The 20,753-nt window shown below is 42.7% G+C and overlaps 1 protein-coding gene across 37 annotated transcripts in view; it reads right to left on the minus strand.

Annotated features, from left to right (window-relative positions):
• Positions 1-20,753, minus strand: part of RBFOX1 (RNA binding fox-1 homolog 1) — a 1,446,067-nt gene that overhangs the window by 329,755 nt on the left and 1,095,559 nt on the right. The window contains exon 1 of one of the 37 annotated variants that reach the window (XM_083585194.1): positions 12,457-13,216. The exons of 33 other annotated variants lie outside the window; for them this stretch is intronic. In XM_083585194.1, coding sequence (XP_083441320.1) covers positions 12,457-12,600 — 144 coding nt within the window. In that variant the 5' untranslated portion in view covers positions 12,601-13,216. Of the gene's footprint in view, positions 1-12,456; positions 13,223-20,753 lie in introns of those variants that run through there. 3 more of the 37 variants (XM_083585185.1, XM_083585203.1, XM_083585191.1) reach the window with 3 other exon arrangements.

Genomic DNA, 20,753 nt, shown 5'->3' on the forward strand with positions numbered 1-20,753 from the left:
AGCCACTTCTGGAGCAATGGAACACTGAAACCAGAGCATGTAAACGCCGTTTACCTCCCCGCCGGAGCAGTATCTATTTATCTACTTGCACTTTGACATGCTTTCGAACTGCTAGGTTGGCAGGAGCAGGGACTGAGCAACGGGAGCTCACCCCGTCGCAGGGATTCGAACCGCAGACCTTCTGATCGGCAAGCCCTAGGCTCGGTGGTTTAGACCACAGCGCCACTAGCGGCAATCTATAACATAACATTAAAAAACCCAGCAAGTTAGCCAAAGGTCTGGACAAATATGCTTTTTTAAATGGTGCTGAAAACCCACCAGGGTCACTGAGAGTCAAACCTGAGAAGTGCATTCCACAATCATGGTGCTCAAGAATGATCTCTCATGGGTGCAGTGAATGCAGCACAGTAAAGAGGGTGTCCTTTCCCTACCTTGTGAGAGCTGCACTCTTTGCTAATATTCCTTTGCTAGCACTTCTCCGTGAGCAGTCAGGATGGGAGCAACTAAGCCATAAGCTGTTTACATGTAAAAATGTGTCTAAGGCAATCATTTCCTGAAGCAAATTAAGTTCTCAAGGCAAGTAGAATTTCCTGCCTTTTCTCCAGCAAATGGTTGTGTGTTGATATCCCAACTCTGAGACCACCTGTCTTCCCTGCCCCCCCCCACTTTGCTTCCTTTCTTTGGTGATGGGATCCAGTAGCAGTAGCAGCAGTGAGCAGCACCACTTGGTGGAAAGTTGTCTCTGCGTGAGTATGAAACAGAGTAGCACTTAACAAAGGTTAAAAGGCAGGAAGGCAAAATAGCTTGGGTTGCTGTTGTGATAGTACTGCCTGCTAGGATTGTGTAAGCAACCAGTGGAACTTTGCCTGAGGTTGCTGACGTCTGGGTGTCTTAGATAGCCATTTGGTATTTTGCGGTTCCTCTCACCTTATTGCCATGGCAACCTCAAAGTGTCAGTGGGGTGTATTAGTTTGAATGCTGGACTGGGAGGGGGGAGGGGAGAGACCAGGGTTCAAATTCCCACTCAGCCATAAAGCTTCCTGAGCTTCCCATCTCTGAGTCTAACCTACCTCACAGGGTTGTTGTGAGCATAAAACATGGGGGGGGGGAGGGAAACCACATACTTCTCAGAGGAAAGGTGGAATATAAATGTAACACGACTAAATGAATAAAATAGGTAACTAAACGGCACGGAGAGTTTCAGTGACAACCTACGTCGGAGTTCCTGGCATGGGAAACAAAGAGCAGAAGGAGAGAGAAAGCTTTTGTGCCCTGCTTGGCGTGTGTGTGTGTGTGTGTGTGTGCAGACTTCATGAGGCAACAGTACTAGGCCAAAATGCACAGGCCACCAATGGAAAATTGAAACCTTTCCGGTGAGCCACTTTGCTCTTTAAGCAGTCATGTAGCATAATAATAAAGATTAGGAGAACAGGCCTTGTATGCGTGTGCAGGTCCCTGTGCATTACGGAATAATGACATTCTGAGCGGAAATAAATGAAGGCCCCTGCAGTGCTATTCCATCAGCTTTGAAAAGTAAATAACTTCACTTCTGACGAGAGAGAGAGAGAGAGAGAGAGAGAGAGAGAGAGGTTTTCTTCTTCCTTGCTCCTCCTGCTACAGAGATTAATTGAGCTACACAGCCAAAGACAGGATTAGCACATGAGTTAGAGGAAGAAGGAAAACTTCAGAATGTCACACTCACCACAAATATTTAAATCTACCTGTAGGTATAATAGCCACTTTCCAACATTCTCTTGGTTTACCCCCATGCAGTTGCTATAATTTCTCTCTCTCTCTCTCTCTCTCTCTCTCTCTCTCTCTCTCTCTCTCTCTCTCTCTGTGTGTGTGTGTGTGTATTAGGGAAGGATGGTAAAATTCAGTTCACCACACCTTTAAAGATGAATCTCCTTAATTTGCACTTCCTGAAACAATATAGTAACTGAAAACATGGCCATCCTTTGACATTTGCATATCCCCAAATTTTGTAGTGCAGTTTTCCAGTCATGTAATGTGTATGAAAATGCATATGGTAGGGTGAAAGCGCAAGGGGGAAGGCAACAACTAGTGGAAATAATATTATAATGCAAAAAATTGCCATGCGAAAATGAGTATATGGGGGGGGGATGCATACAAAACTTTCAAGATTTTGCACTAAAATGCTGGTGAATTTCCATGAGGACTTTCTAAAATAATTTTTTTTAAAAAAAAAAACATCACATAATGATGTGGAAATGTGGAGAACTGAATGCAAGCAGCAGAAAAATAAGAAGGTGGGAGAAGCTGAAGTTAACAGATCCACCGACTGTTTGTGTGGCTTAGTGTCTCTGCGCTGGGGGGGGGGGAATCACAATTGCACTTGCTTGTTCAATAGCTCTGACTTTCTATACACTGTTTTTAGGATTGCAGATTAAAAGTTCCATTAGTGATGAAGCTTGAAGATGGGATTTCATGGATCACAGCATTGGCACTTAGCCAGCACTGGAATGTTTTCAAGGGTTGGTATGGATGGGCATCTGCAAAGGGCCTCTACTGGGTGCACTATGAGTTCTAGGTTACAGCTTGGCATTGTCTGCAATGACTGGCAGCAACTCTTCAGCTCTGCAGCCAAGTGACACGAGCCCCCTGAACCTGTTGCAGGAAGGGGGAGGACCTGTCAATGGGAACAGATTTGTTTGTCTCTAGTCCTCAGACCGCCCTGATTTTAATTTATAAGTAGAAAAGAAAGCTGGTCCAACTAGCTCAGTATTATTTATGCTGAAGATGCTAGGGGTTGAACCTTGGACTCTCTGCATGTAAAACAGATGCTGTACCCCTGGGATATGGCCCTTCCTTATGGGGAAGAAATGGCAAGGACTTGTCAGATCAAGCGGGTGATTCAGGACACACTGGAAGATTCAGGTCTGATGAAGAAAGGCACTTTTTCACATAACATAGTTTAACTATGGAATTTGCTCACACAAAAGGTAGTGATGGCCAGCAACATGAATGGTTTTAAAAGAAAATTTATGAAGTATAAGGCTATCAGTGGCTGCAAATCAAGATGACTATGTTTCCCCTCCACAATCTGAAGCAGTGCACCTCTGAATACTAGTTCCTGGGAATCACAAGTGAGGAGAGCACTGGGCACTCCGGTCCTGCTTATGGGTTTTCCAGAGGAATCTGGTTGACTGCTACAAAAACAGGTTAGCCTTTGGCTTGATTCAGCAGGGCTCTTCCTTTGGCCTTAACAATTCTGATTGGAATCTGGAGGAAAATCAATCACACAAATACCTGGAAGAAGCAATAGCCCACCAGCAGTAGGACACCTTTGTATGTCCACTAACACCATTATGACTCTGAACATATACACAAGTCTTTAGCTGTAGCACCTCTGGATGCTTTGGCTTCCTTCTGTTATCTGATTCAAAATGCAAATAGTGCCCCGAACAAGAAGGAACTCCAAATAGGCCTTTTCTTGCAATTCAGAAGCACTACTACCCTTTTTTTTTACAATTTAGACACACTAATAGTTCATCATGCAATTCAAAATCACTCCCTCTTTCAGAATACTAGGCCACTAAGATGAAACAATCTACTCCTTCAGAGGGCTCCTTAAACAAAACAAAATAGAATGGAAAGGCGGCGGCTCATTCAGCATCCATGGCCACACAAAAGGGCAACATCTTTTCTACTGCCAGTAAGGCACATTATTCTGTAAATACCATTGAAGAACAGGCGCCTGCAGGAAACCAAAGAGGAGAATAAGAGGAGGAAGCCAAAACCCCAAGCTTTTAAGATGTTGAAGAGCTGAATTAAAGCAAGGGGGCAATTGCGAATTCTTTTTCATACACTGACCTGCCTCTCATTTCCCAAAGCATGTTGCAAACTTCTTTAACTGATATTATATTCTTAGCATTATTATTACCACCTGCTCTCCTCTCCTTTCCAATCCTGGCATTTAGAAGAAAGGAGACACTTCACTAAAATGTTTTCATGCTATTGTGGCTGAGAAGTGACCCTGTTTGACATCGCTGTAGTCAAAATGTCCTAGGTAGCTATTATTCAGAGTGAGAAACACACAGCGCTTGATCTCTTAAACAGCCACTTCACATTAGGCTGCTCATAGGAGAGTGAGAGGGTGGGGAAGGGAAGGGAGGGAGCTCAAATGGTTCAAGAATGAACTCCAGAAGACATTTAATAATATATAGTTAACACCCAACTTTACATTTTACTTCAGAGGAAGACCCGAAGGTTTATCTACAAATATAAAGCAACCTGGTTCCTGTTAATTAAAAGAAACAGGAGATCACTCATTAAGGGCTTGTCCACACTTCTGCTTGTCCCATGCCTAGAATGGGCAGGTCTGAGCAGTTTTCCGCTTGACCCAGGCTTTTTACGTGTAAATCCCAAGTGGTTTTCTCCATGAAGCTGTCCAACCCTCTTTTAAATTCTCCCAAGTGGGTGGCCATCACTGCCTTCTCTAGGGGTGAGTTCCATAGTTGAACTGTGTGCTGTGTGAAAAAGTAACTTTTGAATAACATTGCATTATTTAGGGGCAGATAAAGAACAGCAGGCATAAGATCCGAACACATGAACAAGGGAATAAAAACATAAAAAAGAGCCTTGCTCGGCATATCTAGTCCAGTATCCTTTTCTAAGAATGGCCAGCCTGATGCCTAGGGGAAGCTGGAATGCAGGACCCATCAAAGAATAATAGAACTGTAGAGTTGGAAGGGACCCCAGTAGTCATTTGTTGCATGCAGCAACTTTTTGGTTCTGCTGCATTCTGTCCAAACACTATGTTATCTGTCTCGCACTCCATTTGGGAGAAGTTACATAAATTTCAAGGGACACGGGTGGCGTGGTGGGTTAAACCACAGAGCCTAGGACTTGCCGATCAGAAGGTTGGTGGTTCGAATCCCTGCGATGGGGTGAGCTCCCATTACTCGGTCCCTGCTCCTGCCAACCTAGCAGTTCGAACGCACGCCAAAGTGCAAGTAGATAAATAGGTACCGCTGCGGCGGGAAGGTAAACGGTGTTTCCGTGCGCTGCTCTGGTTCACCAGAAGCGGCTTAGTCATGCTGGCCACATGACCCGGAAGCTGTACGCCAGCTCCCTCAGCCAATAAAGCGAGATGAGCACCGCAACCCCAGAGTCGGTCACGACTGGACCTAATGGTCAGGGGTTCCTTTACCTTTACCTAAATTTCACAATTTGGTTGGATTTCATGGAGGATAAGACTATTAATTGCTACTAGCCATAATGGTTTATGCTCTGCTTCCATGGTCAGAGGCAATAATGCTTCTGAATACCAGCTGCTGAAAATCATGGAAGGGGAGAGTGCTCATCTGCCTGTGTCCTGCTTGCAGGCTTCCCATGGGCATGAGGTTGGTCAATGTGATAAGAGGGTGTTGGACAAGATGGACCACTGGCCTGATCCAACAGGACTCTTCTTATGTCCTTACTGCTATAACTTGTTTGTCGGAATGACAGCCTGAATTCAAATACTAATAAATCCACCCCCTTAAATTATTTATGCAACAGAATCAGCTTTCAACCTCTCTCTTCACCCACCATTGACAGAACCAATGCAGGGCTCCAGCTCAGTGGCTGCACATTTCATGTCAAAGGGCTTGGGTTCAAATCCCAGAATCCCTTAAGGCTTGGAAAGGCCCCTGCCAGAGCCCTTTGCAAGCTGCTGCTGGTCAAAGGAGAAATTATTGGGTGCAGGTACAAAGAACAATGGCTTAGCATAGTAAAAATCAGTTCCACATGTTGCAGGCTTATTGATTCCAAGAAAAAGGTGCTTACAATCTTGTGAAATATCAGTTCAGAGATGCACCCATGACACATATTTTGCCTGCAATCTACCAATTCCGGTCCCTGACATTTTACTTTTAAAATGTATTTGGGTAGCAGAGCTGCCCTGCCTGGCATCTTGGAAACCCACTATCAGGCAGAGTAGTGGACAAAACCTATCAATTGCCTGACTCAGTAAAGTCTGTTGTCCAAGTACTCACTGCCCATGAGCAACTTCAAGGTCCCTGCAGTCTCCCTCCTTAGAACTCTTGTTCTTTTAACTGGATTTGACTGGACAGATCTTCAAAGAGAGGACTGTCCCCCCGTAAAGCAGGACCCATGGCCACCATTTCATGCTGGTGTGGTGGCTCTGGCTATCATTGGCTCTCATCCCACCTACACTTGGGTCTGCCTGCCTCCCAACTCACCAGTCCCAATGAAGCATGTTGGAGAATTCTGACAGAAATGGGAGTTGAAATGACCAAAGGTTGCTCATTTGCATAGAATGGAAATGAATCCGACAAATGCAATTGGCATTCACTGTTGTTGCTTTCCCCCTCTGCAAATGATACATAATTGTTTATGGTTCTTCACCACCCCCTCATATGCATTGTATTTCCTTTGCATTGAAATGAATGGCCTTTGCATCAAAATGAATAGGAAGGGGAAACCATAATTAAGTAAAGCTTTGCTACAGCAGACAGTGAGATGAATAATGCAGTTTTCCGCAGAAGATAAACTGTAATGGAATGGAAACAGGGCTGCATGCAGAACAGAAAATGATGTCTTCTTATATCTCTAGTTCTAATGGGCAGCAGTCACCACTGCTCAGTGTAAAACAGTTTCATAGGCTCAAACAAGACAGATTTCCCCCATTGGGATGTGTGACAATCTCCCCCACCTCTCCAACACACACACACACACACACACACACACACACACACACATCATGCCTTTCTCAAGCTGATTGATAGCCAGCCATGTACACTGCGCTTTCCTAAGCAACATAAACAAAAGAAGGGTATTTTCCCCAAATAACTAACAAGCTAACAGCTGGTCTAGATATCACTTGAATTGTGTGGTTTACAGCTGGGGAAGGGCTGTAGGTCAATGGCAGAGAACTTGCTTTGCATGTAGAAGGTTTCAATGCAAGCATCTCCTGGTAGGGCTGAGAGAGAGCCCTCTCTGAAATCCTAGATAGCTATTGCCAGTCAGTGTAGACCAGGAGCGGGGAATATTTGACCATTCAGATGTTGCTGAACTACAGCTCCCATCAGCCCTAGCTAGCTTGGTCAGGGATGACAGGAGCTGTGGTTGTCTCCATCCAGAAACCCTGGAGAGCCACTGCTAGTCATGTAGACAATAGGAAGCAAGATGGGCCAAGGGTCTGACTGAGGAAGGTTCCTAAGATGAGCACTGCTGTTTTAGCAATGAGTAGAGCAGTCTTCCTCAGTCTGGTGCCCACTTAATGGCCTTTCTGGCTGGGGCTCATGGGAGTTGCAGTGCAAGAACAGTTGGAGACCACCAGGTTGGAGAAGGCTGCACTATGACATGAGAGGACTGTATAACATTGTGCATTCAACAACAACAGCAGCAGCAACAACAAAAACAAGCTAGCTAGCTGTCAGGGTTATTTCACTGAACTAGTTAAAAAAGAAACAAAGTTATCCAGGATGAAAACTGTTGTCTTGAGCCACTCTCTGCCCTGCAAACTACTTTCTAGTTAAAGACAAAGCAGGCTGATATTGAAGTTTCAGTTCAATTGCTTTCGATCGGCTGGTGTCTGGCATGAGAAATGGCTCCATTTAAGAGGAATTACCCTTTGTACAAATCACTTCACTATTTAAAACAAACCACATGTATCATCATTAAGTGAGAGAAAATTTACCAATCTTTTGGTATCGACAACACCATGGCTGTGTTGTGAGATAGCATTGCATATGGCATTGCAACAGTTGACTTTGTAACTCCATATGGGGGGACTGTGGCCAAACAGCATAGTTTGTTGCATGGTATAGGAGGTTTTCCTGGCTGTGCTCAGATGAACCCCTCTCATGGAGGGTTGGGCTGCAAGACAGCTTTGTGGGGTGGGGGACACTCACAATATCACAGTCTAAGCCCTAACTATATTATTTGGTTTAGTTTGTTTGCTTTCTGAAGTCAGATCAATACAGGATGTCAAAATCACCTCAAAGGATATCTAGTGCTGCTAAAATCTTTCTTCCAAACACCACTGGTCAAAGTAGTGTCTGATTTTAAGGCAGGGTGGGGAGGGGATCTGGGGGCCTCCAGATTCTGTTGTCCTCCAATTCCCACCAGCCCCTTCCAGAATGGCTAATAGTCAAGGATGATGGGAGTTGTAGTACAGGAGGACATAAGCTCCACACTCCTGATTAGAACAAATTCTGTGGAGCTGGCATATTTGGATTTTATTCATGTGCTGCAGAGGTGAGAGGTGGTGGGATAAGGGATGCCTAGATACTTCTACGCTGAGTTTTACAAATGTTAGTTACCGTCTTCATAGGCCAAGATTGATCTCTAACCCCGTTTCACAACACCTACTTTTACAGAACATGGGATATTCTCCGATCAGATCCTAAAGCTGAAGGCCAAAGCTGCAATCCTATGTGTGCTTATTCAGCAACAAGTCCCATTTGAAATTAGCATTGAGTTGCTGGAAGGTAAACATTTGTAGGATCTGGCTGCAAATTTGGTACTAGGCTTGGTAAAATGGTTGACAAGACATCTAAAGGGTTTTGAACAGCTCCTCTTGATGGATGCCAGCACCAACTTTTGGCTCCCCCCTTTGTGCCTTTTAATGAACACATGACTTGCTGTTCATCTATAATATAGACAAGGCATAAAGGCCAGGTTTCCAGATTTAACCATTTCATCAGTCAAGCTTCCCAGTACATTTGTATAATAAACTGCCGTGTGCTATTTAAAGTTCTCTTTTGTACAAGGACACATTTGCATGCTCTGAAGGATTTCTTAGCAGCATTTGTAAAGCATAGCTTGTCATTAGTGTGGAAAAGGCTGCTTTGTTGACACCATTTAAAAGTATTTCAGTGAATGCAAAGAGAACTTATAAACCTCACAGGTTCAGTTCAATAAGTAATAAATTACAATGGTAAAGCGTAGCACACAGAGACATATTTTCCAAAATGAACTAAATAACCTATTACTCCACCTAGGAATGGAGGGGAAAATCAGTTCAGTCTACATTTAAAGGCAAACCTCCCTAGTTCGCTGTTTCTGAAACAATATGTGAACCGAAAAGCAGCCATCCTCCAAAATTCACACTACTCTAGATTTTGCAGTGCAGTTATCCAGCCAAGTAATATGCACAAAAAATGCACGTACCGGGGTAAACTGTGTGTCAAAGAGCATATATAAATGAAAACAGCATGCAAAGATGTATTGTATTAGGCAAAAATGTATGCAAAAAATCTGTATATTAAGAGAAATTTGCACTAAAATGTTGAAGAATTTTCATGAGGACTTTCATAATAATAATACTGTTAACCATTGTCATCAAATGTAGAGAACAAGGCTTTGGGTTACAACAAAAAAGGCAAAACTGAGAGAAACAGAAACGGTTAGATTAACCCATCCCTACGACCCACCCTACAATTTTTGCATTTAAGGGGGGTCCACACTAAAAACAGCTTCTTAATTGCTATAAAGTTGAAACCAAGACATTTGTGTTATATCTACTCAACAATTTCCTGCATTGTGTGTGTGTGTGTGTGTGTGTGTGGATAACATGGAAGCAGTTTGGGGCAACAAACGATTATAGGGGGATAGGAAGTAATTGTGACTTGAGCATTAGTTAAAGTAGATCACCACACAAGTAAAAGAACAAGTTAAGAGGACAACAACCTATTCTCTGTGTTTCAAGAGAAGAATGTTAGCGACATCTAGTTAGTGATGTTATGTTTACCACTCAGACTTAATGCATATAAATAAAAACTGGGGGGAGGGTGTAGTAGGATCCAAATTTTCTGCTGTGAATCTAGTTTGGCATTATGCATCCCCAAAGGACAGGGTTTTGTATTATGCAATTTATCCCCCCTCCCACCTAAAAAAGAAGGCTACCAAATCATAGCTGTGATAGGTGTAAAATTCTAGATAACTTATCAATACCTGATAAACAAAATGACAGTTAAGACAACACTTCATTAAATGCGATAAAAATGTCTGTAGTATTGCAAAACAAACAAACAAATTATCTGAACAAAATCCTAGTTTTTTTTCTATGCAGCTTCTACAGATCAAATTGTACTCAAAGGGCGGGGTGACAGTAACAGACCTAGAAATGTATTTTTTATTAACTCTCCCCACCACATGTATCTTAAATGTAGAAATCCAATTCTACAAGAGGAACGAGAGGGAGACTAGAGAGTGTTAATGGCATGAACCTCTGCAGTGGAACAGGCATCCGCAGAAGGGTTCAGGAAAAACCTTCAAGATGCAACACTTTCCAAAGTGCATGATGGTGGCAACTCTCCTAATTTTGTCCAGGGCGGAGTGAGAGCCACCACTTTCAAGCATATCATTGTGGCAGCATCTATTTTCTTAAATCAGAAAGTATCTTCTATACAGAGGCTGAGATTGCACAATGCTATTGCAATTCTACATAGAGGAAAGAGATGATTCCTAGACCCCCACGTCTTCCCCCTCCCCTCATCCTCCAACCTCGCATTTATGTAATCTTTTAGCAGTTCCTTGTGTGCCCAGATTGACCTCTAACCTTAAGTCACATAAGCCCTTTCAAAAGCTACTTCCTTAATGTTAAAATGGTTGCCTTGAAAAGTTCAAGAAACAACTGGAGAAAATAGAACTTGCTTCTGCTGGTATAGTACAGCTATGCAGAAAGACAATGATCTTTTAAGGGTGATAACCCAAGCATCTAATTTTTAAAAGGCACTCAGAAGTAGCGTTGAGACTTTAACTTAAAAACAAAGGAGAGATTTGGTAGGCTTACTGCTAATTTAAATTGCATGCAGATAAAGCCCTCCCACGTAACAACTATATTCTAATCTGTACACATGAACCTTTTAATATATAATTTGTTTGTCAATCCCAGAGCCAATTCCCACCGAGTATCTGGATACGAAAGACAGCTTTGGTTTCTTTTAAAATGTGAGGCTTTCGAGCAACTGCCCACGTCTTAAAAGGCACAAACGCTTGGATTGGATTCTGAGCAATTTCATATTTTTTTTTTTAAAATAAGAAGATAGATCCATTGCAAGAAATCAAGAATATATTAGAACATTGCTCTGTTTTTTTCCCCTAAAGAGAGACAAGGAAAGAAAGTTCCGTATTGCTTTGCACACATCTGTATGTGACATCTAAACTGCCGTAGCAGCTGAGTGTTAATAGATAAATGCTCCTGTACCGTACGCTTCAGCTGAGTTATAGTAAATGCAGAAAGGGGGGGAGGGGGGCAGATGACACTCTCAACAGAATAAATGCAATTACATTTGCATGACAATATATTTTAATCTTGCTCCTTTGCACGCAGTGCATATCCCCTCTGTAGTAGGAGGCTCAGTTTATTACCCACAAAACTGTACATTTATAATAAGAATTCTAAGCACAGACATGCCATTGTGAGATGCTGACACTTTGACGCTTGAACATTTGCCTGGGAGAAATATTCCCCCCAATTGATTTCAATGGATTTACTTTTAAGTAAGTGGACCCGGATGTCTTGCTATGCAGCCCTAATTTATTTTCCCTTCTGAAATTTCATGGACAAAAGGCAACAAACCCCAAAACTTATTTGTAACACCAGTTGGAGGGAACCCCTAATATTAAGATGCTGAAAAATAATAATAATAATGGGGGAACCACTGATTTCTAAGGTGGAGGTAACTGCCTATGCCCTCCCCCCTCCCCATAGTAAACCCTCAATACAATGCCTATTGATAAATATCAAGATGCAAATCACAGATTTCCAAATGACCCATCAACTGATCTGGCAAACTTCTACCATCTATACTGCTCTTCCCCCCTACTTCAAATCCATTTATCCTCCACTGGCATCTAATTCCAATGAAGGACTCACGTGGCAAATTGTGAGTTTAACCCAAATTTGCACCAGGACTGTACTTTGAAAAACAAATTTGATTCCCAGGAGCAAAATCTGGGAGGGGGAGAAGAAGGATTTTAAATAATAATAATAATAAACATAATTTTGTGTGGCTAAAATCTACCATCTATCTATCTATCTATCTATCTATCATCTATCTATCTATCATCTATCTAAACCTTGCATGCATATTGTTCCTAGAGCAAATACAAAACCAAAACCACAGAGGCGGGGGGGGGGGGAGAACCAACCTCAAAACTTCAGAATATTTGAGATCACATGCATTGAAGCTGTACCATTAAAGAAAACGGAGGCACAGAGGCGACTTTCCCGTACGAATTAATTTCTTTTGCTTATTTGGATGCATTCGTACACAGGCAAACACACACAGGCACATGAAAGAGACAATTACACATTCCATTCAGGCAGAAAGCTGTTTCCACTTCATGGGGTACAGACAATACAGTGACAAGAAGAGGGAATGACCAAACCCGAGTGAGAGTGGTGGTGGGGGGGGGGGAGAGAAGCAAGGGTGGGGGACAGAGAGTTGGAAGAGACAAAAAAAAGTTGCTGCGACTTACCTGCTGTAAATACATAAAAGTCAAGGCACAGGACAGCTGGGGACACATGCCGACGTTCGGCAGCGCAACGCAGGTCGTCCCCGTCAGAGGATGCTGCATGTTGCTGCTCTGAACCCGACGTAGGACAAGTGAAGGGGGTTGCATACACGCACGTTGCTGCTGCCTCTCCGGTGCAAGCTTGGTTATTTATTTCTCTCTCTCTTCTCTCCCCCCCACCCCAAACCTGCCACCCCCAACACCACAACTGCCAGCACTCTCTCTCTCTCTTTCTCTCAGATGTGTGGTTTTTTTTTTTTTGCTTTTGTTTTCTCTCTCTCAAAAAGACACACAACCTCTCAAAAACATCCCTTCTCAGGGTGTTTCTTTCTCTCTCTCCCCCCCCTTCTTTTTATCAACGCAACCTTGCCAGCCTCCTCACCTCCAGCTCCCAGTGTTAAAGCCCCACTACGTTCAATTGTCAAGGCAAGGCCATTTGGTACAATTTTCGTTTGGGAGGGTAATCCCACCCAATGCTGCCAAACACCCCCCCCCAGCTCACTCGAACGAAACAAAAACAGAGAGGTGTGGGAAGGAAAGGGGAAAAAAGGGGGTGGTGGTGAGATTTAATAAGCAAAGGAGAGAAGGCAGCCGGCAGCTTCTAAGCTGAGCTGCTGAAACTCCCCCTCAGTGACAACCGCCGTTAGAAGGGTTTGTTCCACATTAAAAGCCTGGCTCCCTTGGAGAGAGAGAGAGAGAGAGAGAGAGAGAGAGAGAGAGAGAGAGAGAGACTCCTTCTGGTGTGGCTGATGCTACTCCGCTCCTCTCATTTGTCAAATGGGTCCTAACCAGGGCAGGGTCTCTGTTCCACTCACCAAAAATTCAAATAACTGCATTTTAAAAATCCCTGGAGAGGATGCAGAAGGAGAAAGACAGGCATCATATACAGTCATGAGGTTTGGGCAATTAATGTCACTGCCCAGCTGGGACGAGAAAGGCTGTTATGATTCACCACAGACACCCCTCCTCTCCAGTGTTTTTTTTCTTTTTTTTCTTCCTCAGGCCCCACACCTGACAATCAGTTAGGGAATCCCCCATCGAAGGAATCAGGCAAACAGAGAGAAAACAAAGTCTCTCTGTGTGCGTGCGTGCGCGTTTAGAAAAACATGCATTAAAAGTATAGAAGCACAAAAGAAAGTTAAAATACTCTAGAAGATACACATGGCTTTGATCTGTGCCTATCTCTCTGGCCATCCTTCTCAAAACATGTACCATACACACAAACACCCCCCCCCCCCATCACACACACAGATGGACTTTACATGCCTGACTTGAAAGGAAAGCTTGAACTCACATTTTATACTGAGTCCTATTTCACCAGAAGTACAATCTGATGTATGAAAGCCACAGGAGCGAGGGGGAATGCATTTCTTATTCTTAATATTAAATCTAATTTTAAAACCGCTTGTTTAGATACCATGTAATGTGGAAAGTGTATTTAAATTTCTAGAGCCCCCTTATAAAAATCACTCAGGGTGAGGTGAAATGAATATACGTATACCATATATCTAGGAAATAATATGTGTGCACACACACATCTCCCAAATCTATTTATTTTTATTTTCCATAATATACTTTGCACCTATCTCCCCTTCTGCATTTCACAGAAGCTTGTAAAATCATTAGCTGCTGTGAAAAATTAGATTAGGAACCACAGCAGAATCTCGTGGAATAAAGATCATGGTGTGGCACAATCCTTTCCCTCCCTTTCTCTCCTGTCCTGGGAATAAAACATCTCTCTCTCTGTTTGTGTTTGTATAGATACAGATACAGATACAGATACAGATACAGATACAGATACAGATACAGATACAGATACAGATACAGATACAGATACAGATACAGATATATAATTTCATTTAAGATTATAAACGTGTCAGAAGGACAATCCATTACAAGAGGCTATTCTGTCAGGTTACATGAACAAACACCATTAGTCACTAGGGGGAATGTAATGTTTACTTTTTTACTTAAGAGAGAGTAATGTCCCTCATTGGAATTAGTATTCAACTGTCGCAAACTGTCTCTCCCCCCCCCTTTTATTTTATGGAGTAATAATTATTCATTAGTAGATCTAGTTAGTCTCCATGTAATAAAATCAGATGTGATCTGCAAATTAAATCATTTATGCTCAAAACTTGTCCTTGAGGTCAAATTTCTTTCCCCACCTCCCTTCCACATGTTACTAATATGTAACAAAAGATACTGGTGTTATTCAAAATGGAATTTGACAAATGCATTGAATTATTAATTCTTCCATAAAAAGGCTGAATCTCAGCAAATTACTCTTCAGGATTCCCCTCCATTTCCCTTCCCTCTCAAGGTTCCTTTCGAGAAGCAGAACTTTTCAAACATTCAGAGGGAACCCAACTTAAAAAAAACAATAATAAGAATAAGAAAAAAGAGGGGGGAAAGGCAGAACAGGCTACAATCTGTACCAAGTGAGGGAACATTTAGAGTTAGTGGGAAATATAATAATTTCACACATAAATATATTCTGTGCCATTTCTTGTTGTTTTTATGTGGGTGTATTAAAAAAAAAAATTGGTGTTGGGAAGGTTGCAACTAATTTGAAAGCACATATTTCCCTTTAAATAAAGATTCATTTCTTTCCCAAGCTACTATTGAACTAAAATGCAAACAGATCACTAGAGAATTCCTGTGATTCAGGCAAACAGCTCTCAACTCGGAAGGTAATTAGCTGTTGCATTGTGAGACGTGCACACATTTGAAAAAGCTCCTTTAAGAGACAGAGAGAGAAAGAGAGAGAGAGAGAAATCTATAGCAATCTTACTGCAAGAACCCCACCCACAGGACTGAGACAAGGCCGGGTATTACAACCAAAAATACACCTCTTCCCAAAGCAAGACACCCCTCTAACAAACCCGCGCCATCCAACACACACACCTATTAAATGGCTAAAAAATAAGGAAAATGCTTGGACTTACAAAACAGGGCTTGCTTTCATGCGCAGGGAAAGTCCATGTATCATGAGCTTGAGGTTCTCGGATAGCACTCCTACACTGAAGAGCACAAATTAATTTATAACACAAAAAGGGGGAATAAAAAAGGGGGGAATAAAAGCCTACGCACACACAAGAAAGGAAGAAAGGAGGGTAAAAATAAAAGCTAACATAAAAATGAAGTCCCTTATAGCCACTTTCTCATATCCTCCCCCTTCTTCATTTTATCCCTTTGCCTTAAGCAGTCCCTTGTTCTGACAGGAATATCTCATGCTCCTCTCCCCTCTTTTTCCAGAACACTAAACATGTTATTCAGCAAATGCCCTGAGCCGATAGAAAGAAAGAGATTTTTTTCTTTCTTTCTTTCTTTCTTTCTTTCTTTCTTTCTTTCTTTCTTTCTTTCTTTCTTTCTTTCTCTTTATTCTTCAGCCGACTCACAGAAACACCCTGATAAATAAAACATGGCCCTCTAATAAGACCCTATCATAATGGGCAATGAAAAACAAATACGTTGCATAAGAGATGAACAAACCCATTTTCTCTATATATTATGGGTGGTTTCATTTCATTGTTTTAGTTTTGTAGTCAAACGGCACTAAACGCTTTGTGTCTGGACAGTTTGGAACTGTCCATGGTTCTTCAGCTCTCAAAGCAATGCTTTAAGCAAGCAAGCAAAATGTGTGCTATAAATGAAGCACTTCAAGCTCCCCCCAGCAACCAAGCTGCTTTCAAGAAGAAGAAAAAGTTGCAGTAAGGTGTGTCTTCATATGTATTTACATGATCAGTAACACGTTTATTAATCGGTGATATTTATAAACCAACTTTCCAGGCTGGAAAGAGATTCTGGCCGCCACCTGAGCAGTGGCTTCACTTCCCATTATCCCCCTTCCAACAAATAACATATTCAGTATCGCTCAGAATATCAGAAGTACATCTCACCACAGTGAGTTTAAGAGGTCTTAAAGGTAAGGTAAAGGGACCCCTGACCATTAGGTCCAGTCGTGGCTGATTCTGGGGTTGCGGCGCTCATCTCGCTTTATTGGCCGAGGGATCCGGCGTACAGCTTCCGGGTCATGTGGCCAGCATGACTAAGCTGCTTCTGGCGAACCAGAGCAGCGCATGGAAATGCCGTTTACCTTCCCACCAGAGTGGTACCTATTTATCTACTTGCACTTTGACGTGCGTTCGAACTGCTAGGTTGGCAGGGACTGAGCAACAGGAGCTCACCCTGTCGTGGGGATTCGAACTGCCGACCTTCTGATCGGCAAGTCCTAGGCTCTGTGGTTTAACCCACAGTGCCACCCTCCTTAGTAATTTATAATTCCAGACACAGTAAACCAAAGCACGTGATCTAGACGGGTTGTAGCTCAGTGGTAGAACATCTGATTTGCATTCAAAAGTCCCAGTTTTAATCCCTGGCATCTCCATATATGGCTGGGAATGTCCTCTCTCTGAAACCATGGAGGTAAAGGTACCCCTGCCCGTACTGGCCAGTCTTGACAGACTCTAGGGTTGTGCGCTCATCTCACTCTAGAAGCCGGGAGCTAGTGCTGTCCGCAGACACTTCCGGGTCACGTGGCCAGCGTGACGAAGCTGCTCTGGCGAACCGGCACCAGGGCAGCACACGGAAACGCCGTTTACCTTCCCGCTAAAAAGCGGTACCTATTTATGTACTTGCACTTAAGGGTGCTTTCGAACTGCTAGGTGGGCAGGCGCTGGGGCCGAACAATGGGAGCTCACCCCGCTGCAGGGATTCAAACCGCCGACCATGCGATCGGCAAGTCCTAGGCGCCGAGGTTTTACCCACAGCGCCACCCGCGTCCTGAAACCATGGAGAGCCACCACCAAATCATTATACTGAGATGCACCAAAGTTCTGACTATGAGGCAGTTTCCTGTGTCCCTAAGCAGAAAGTTTTCTGTGGATACACATATTACCTATTTATGTAGCCAAAGCCACCACTTCTCTGCCTTTTAGCTAAGATCAGGGGTAGGATGTGGGATGCAGCTCCCCTCCTTTCAGGGGGCAGGAATTTGCGACACCCATCCTCCCCTGGAAGAAGAGGGAAGGTGGTTTACTTATTTATTTCATAAAATTTATACACTGCTTGATTGTAAAAACAACAACCCTCAAAACAGTTTATGAAAGATAAAGCTGTGAGATCAAGAAAACAATCACAACCCTACTTTAAAACACCCCAAAGATAAAACACTAAAACAGATCAAAATCACCTCAAGTTGCTAAGTATCTGGGTATGCTTCTTTAAGCATGAATGTTTTTAGCAGGCACTGAAAAGATTAAAGTGAAGGTGCCTGCTTGATCTCAATAGGAAGATTTCTCCCAAAGAGGAAATCATTATTTGGCATCCACCCTTCAAACCTTTGCAGTTCCCCATACGTCCTGATATGAAAAAAAGCTTAATAGGGGAGATTTAACTGAAGCAATCACACCTTGGAAGGCTGCAGTGTGCAGACCTTGGCACCCCATGCTTCTGATATGGAAAGCATTGATTTGAGAGACTAAACGTAAGCATGGGCACCTAGGAAGGCTGCATAATGTAGCATACAGGTGAGATGATTTGTAGAACGAAGGAAAAGGCAATCACAGAACCTCTTGGCCACGTCACATATAAACTAAACACAATTAATAACCTGTGTCCTATCCATAATGCTGTCAGATTTTTCTCTCCTCTCTGGTAATTACTGAATGGAATTTATTTTCTCATTAATTGAGAATGGTTAAAAAAAAATGCAGGAGAATCTTTCAGCACAACACACTAGATGTTATCGCTTGGGAAGGGGGTGTCAGGGGACACAGAGCTGCTTTTGGCAGTAGCCACATGACACTTTTAATGTTTCATTTCAGCCTCTATGTGATTTCTATTGGCCTCCCATCCAGAACATGCTGAGGTCTATTTGACAGCATCAGATGCTCTCAGAATATCCGATAAGCTCTCATAACTGATTGATGAAATTATGGCTCAACATCTACATAGGTACGCAGAGAAGTAATTTAAAGCATGGGTGCCCAACTTCAGGATGAGTTCACACACAACTGAGAGGAAGAACTATAGCTCCATGTACAGGGCGAGTCTTTTAAAAGAGGCCCCGTGGAACATGTGTACTCTGTATCCATGGGGCCTCTTTTAAAGGACTCACCCTGTACATGTATTGTATGCAAAAGGACACATGTTCAATTTCTAAAATCTCCGGGTAGTACCAGGAAATAATCCCGCCTGATACCCTGTAAAGACACACTGGCAACTAGTATAGACAATACTTTAGTAGAGGGTCCAATCCTATATTACTAAGAGCACAAGAACATGAGAAGAGCCTTGTTGGAGCATCCTGTTCTCACAGGAGCCAACCAGATGTCTATGGGAAACCTGCAAGCAGGACCTGCTCACAAGAGCACACACACCACTGTGGCTTTCAGTAACTGATATTCAGAAGCATTATGACCTCTGACAGTGGAGGCAGAACATAGCCATAATAAATAGTAGCTATCAATAGCCTTATCAATACTCTGGATTTGTCAAATCTCTTTTAAAGCCATACAGGTTGGTGACCATCACTGCCTCCTGTGGGAGTGAGTTCCATGCTTTAACTATGCATTGTCTTTTATCTGTTATGAATCTTCTGACATTCATACTCATAGAGGAACATGAGTTCTAGTGTTAAGAAAGAGGGAGAAAAACATGTCTTTACCCACTTTTTCCATGGCATGCACAATTATATAAATTTCTATCATGTCACATCTCACTCACCATTTCTCTAAACTAGTAACTCCTGAATGCTGCAGCCTTTCCTCATTCCCTTCATCATTTTGATTGCCCCTTTCCTACTCCAACTTTGCATACCTTGTTCTATATAGAGCACTGGTAATCTGGTTATCAGGGACGCGGGTGGCGCTGTGGGTTAAACCACAGAGCCTAGGACTTGCTGATCAGAAGGTTGGCAGTTTGAATCCCCGCAACGGGGTGAGCTCCCGTTGCTCGGTCCCTGCTCCTGCCAACCTAGCAGTTCGAAAGCATGTCATAGTGCAAGTAGATAAATAGGTACCGCTGCGGCGGGAAGGTAAATGGCGTTTCCATGCGCTGCTCTGGTTCACCAGAAACGGCTCAGTCATGCTGGCCACATGACCCGGAAGCTGTACACCAGCTCCCTCGGCCAATAAAGCGAGATGAGCACTGCAACCCCAGAGTCGGTCACGACTGGACCTAATGGTCAGGGGTCCCTTTACCTTTACCTAATCTGGTTATCTATAAGATCAAACTAAAAGGTGGGGGGTTAAGAGTGTCTTCACTACACTTCCACAGCAGATTATTAGTCCTAGGAAGCAGGTGGTGGGAAAGGTTCTCTTTCTCATTTGGCAGGAAAATAGGCTTATCAAGTTGATTGATTAAAATGTGGATGAATTATTCGCTACTGGATGAGGTCTGCATGATAAAAGCAAGCTTAATCCAGAGGTAACAAAGGTGTTGCCCTCCAGTTGACACCTGCTGCAATGTATTGGTCTAATTCAAGGACAGGCAACACGATGCTTTTCAGATGCTGATGGACTACTACTCCCATCATTTATGACTATTGGTTGTGTTTAATGGGAATTGGAGACCAACAATATCTGCGAGGCCACAGGTTCCTCATTCTCTGGTCTAATCCAAAGGCACAATCCTGCACATTTTAAGTTTCATAATCATTTCATAGATAGATAGATAGATAGAAAGAAGATAGATGATATAAATAGATATACAGATGATAGATAGATAGATAGATATAGATAGATAGATAGACATATCTATCTATCATTTATCTATCTATCTATCTATCTATCTATCTATCATCTATCTATCATCTATCTATCTATCTATCTATCTATCATCTATCTATCATCTATCTATCTATCTATCTATCTATCTATCTATCTATCTGTCTATCATCTATCTATCTATCATCTATCTATCTATCATCTATCTATCATCTATCTATACCATCTATCATGATGTCCCTTTATCTTTTATAATGGATAAAAGCAGATCCCATCAACCTCAGTCAGTGGGTGTTGTAGTCAGGGGAAACCTGAGTTGAGAAGTCCATCATCAACCAGTCATCCCACACTCCTTATTCATCATTAATTGATCAAATCAAGCTTGCAATAATATTTTCTTTTGTTTTTATTGTTGTTTAGCAGGAACAATGTGGTTGGAGGAAGACCCACATTATTCACCCTGTCATCCCACAAGCTATGAAGTCACACCATCCCTATTATCATCACCACAACAGAGATTGGCAGGGGGGT

The sequence above is a fragment of the Podarcis filfolensis genome (genome assembly GCF_964270895.1).
Source record: "Podarcis filfolensis genome assembly, chromosome: 14".
NCBI classification, from domain to species: Eukaryota; Metazoa; Chordata; class Lepidosauria; order Squamata; family Lacertidae; genus Podarcis; species Podarcis filfolensis.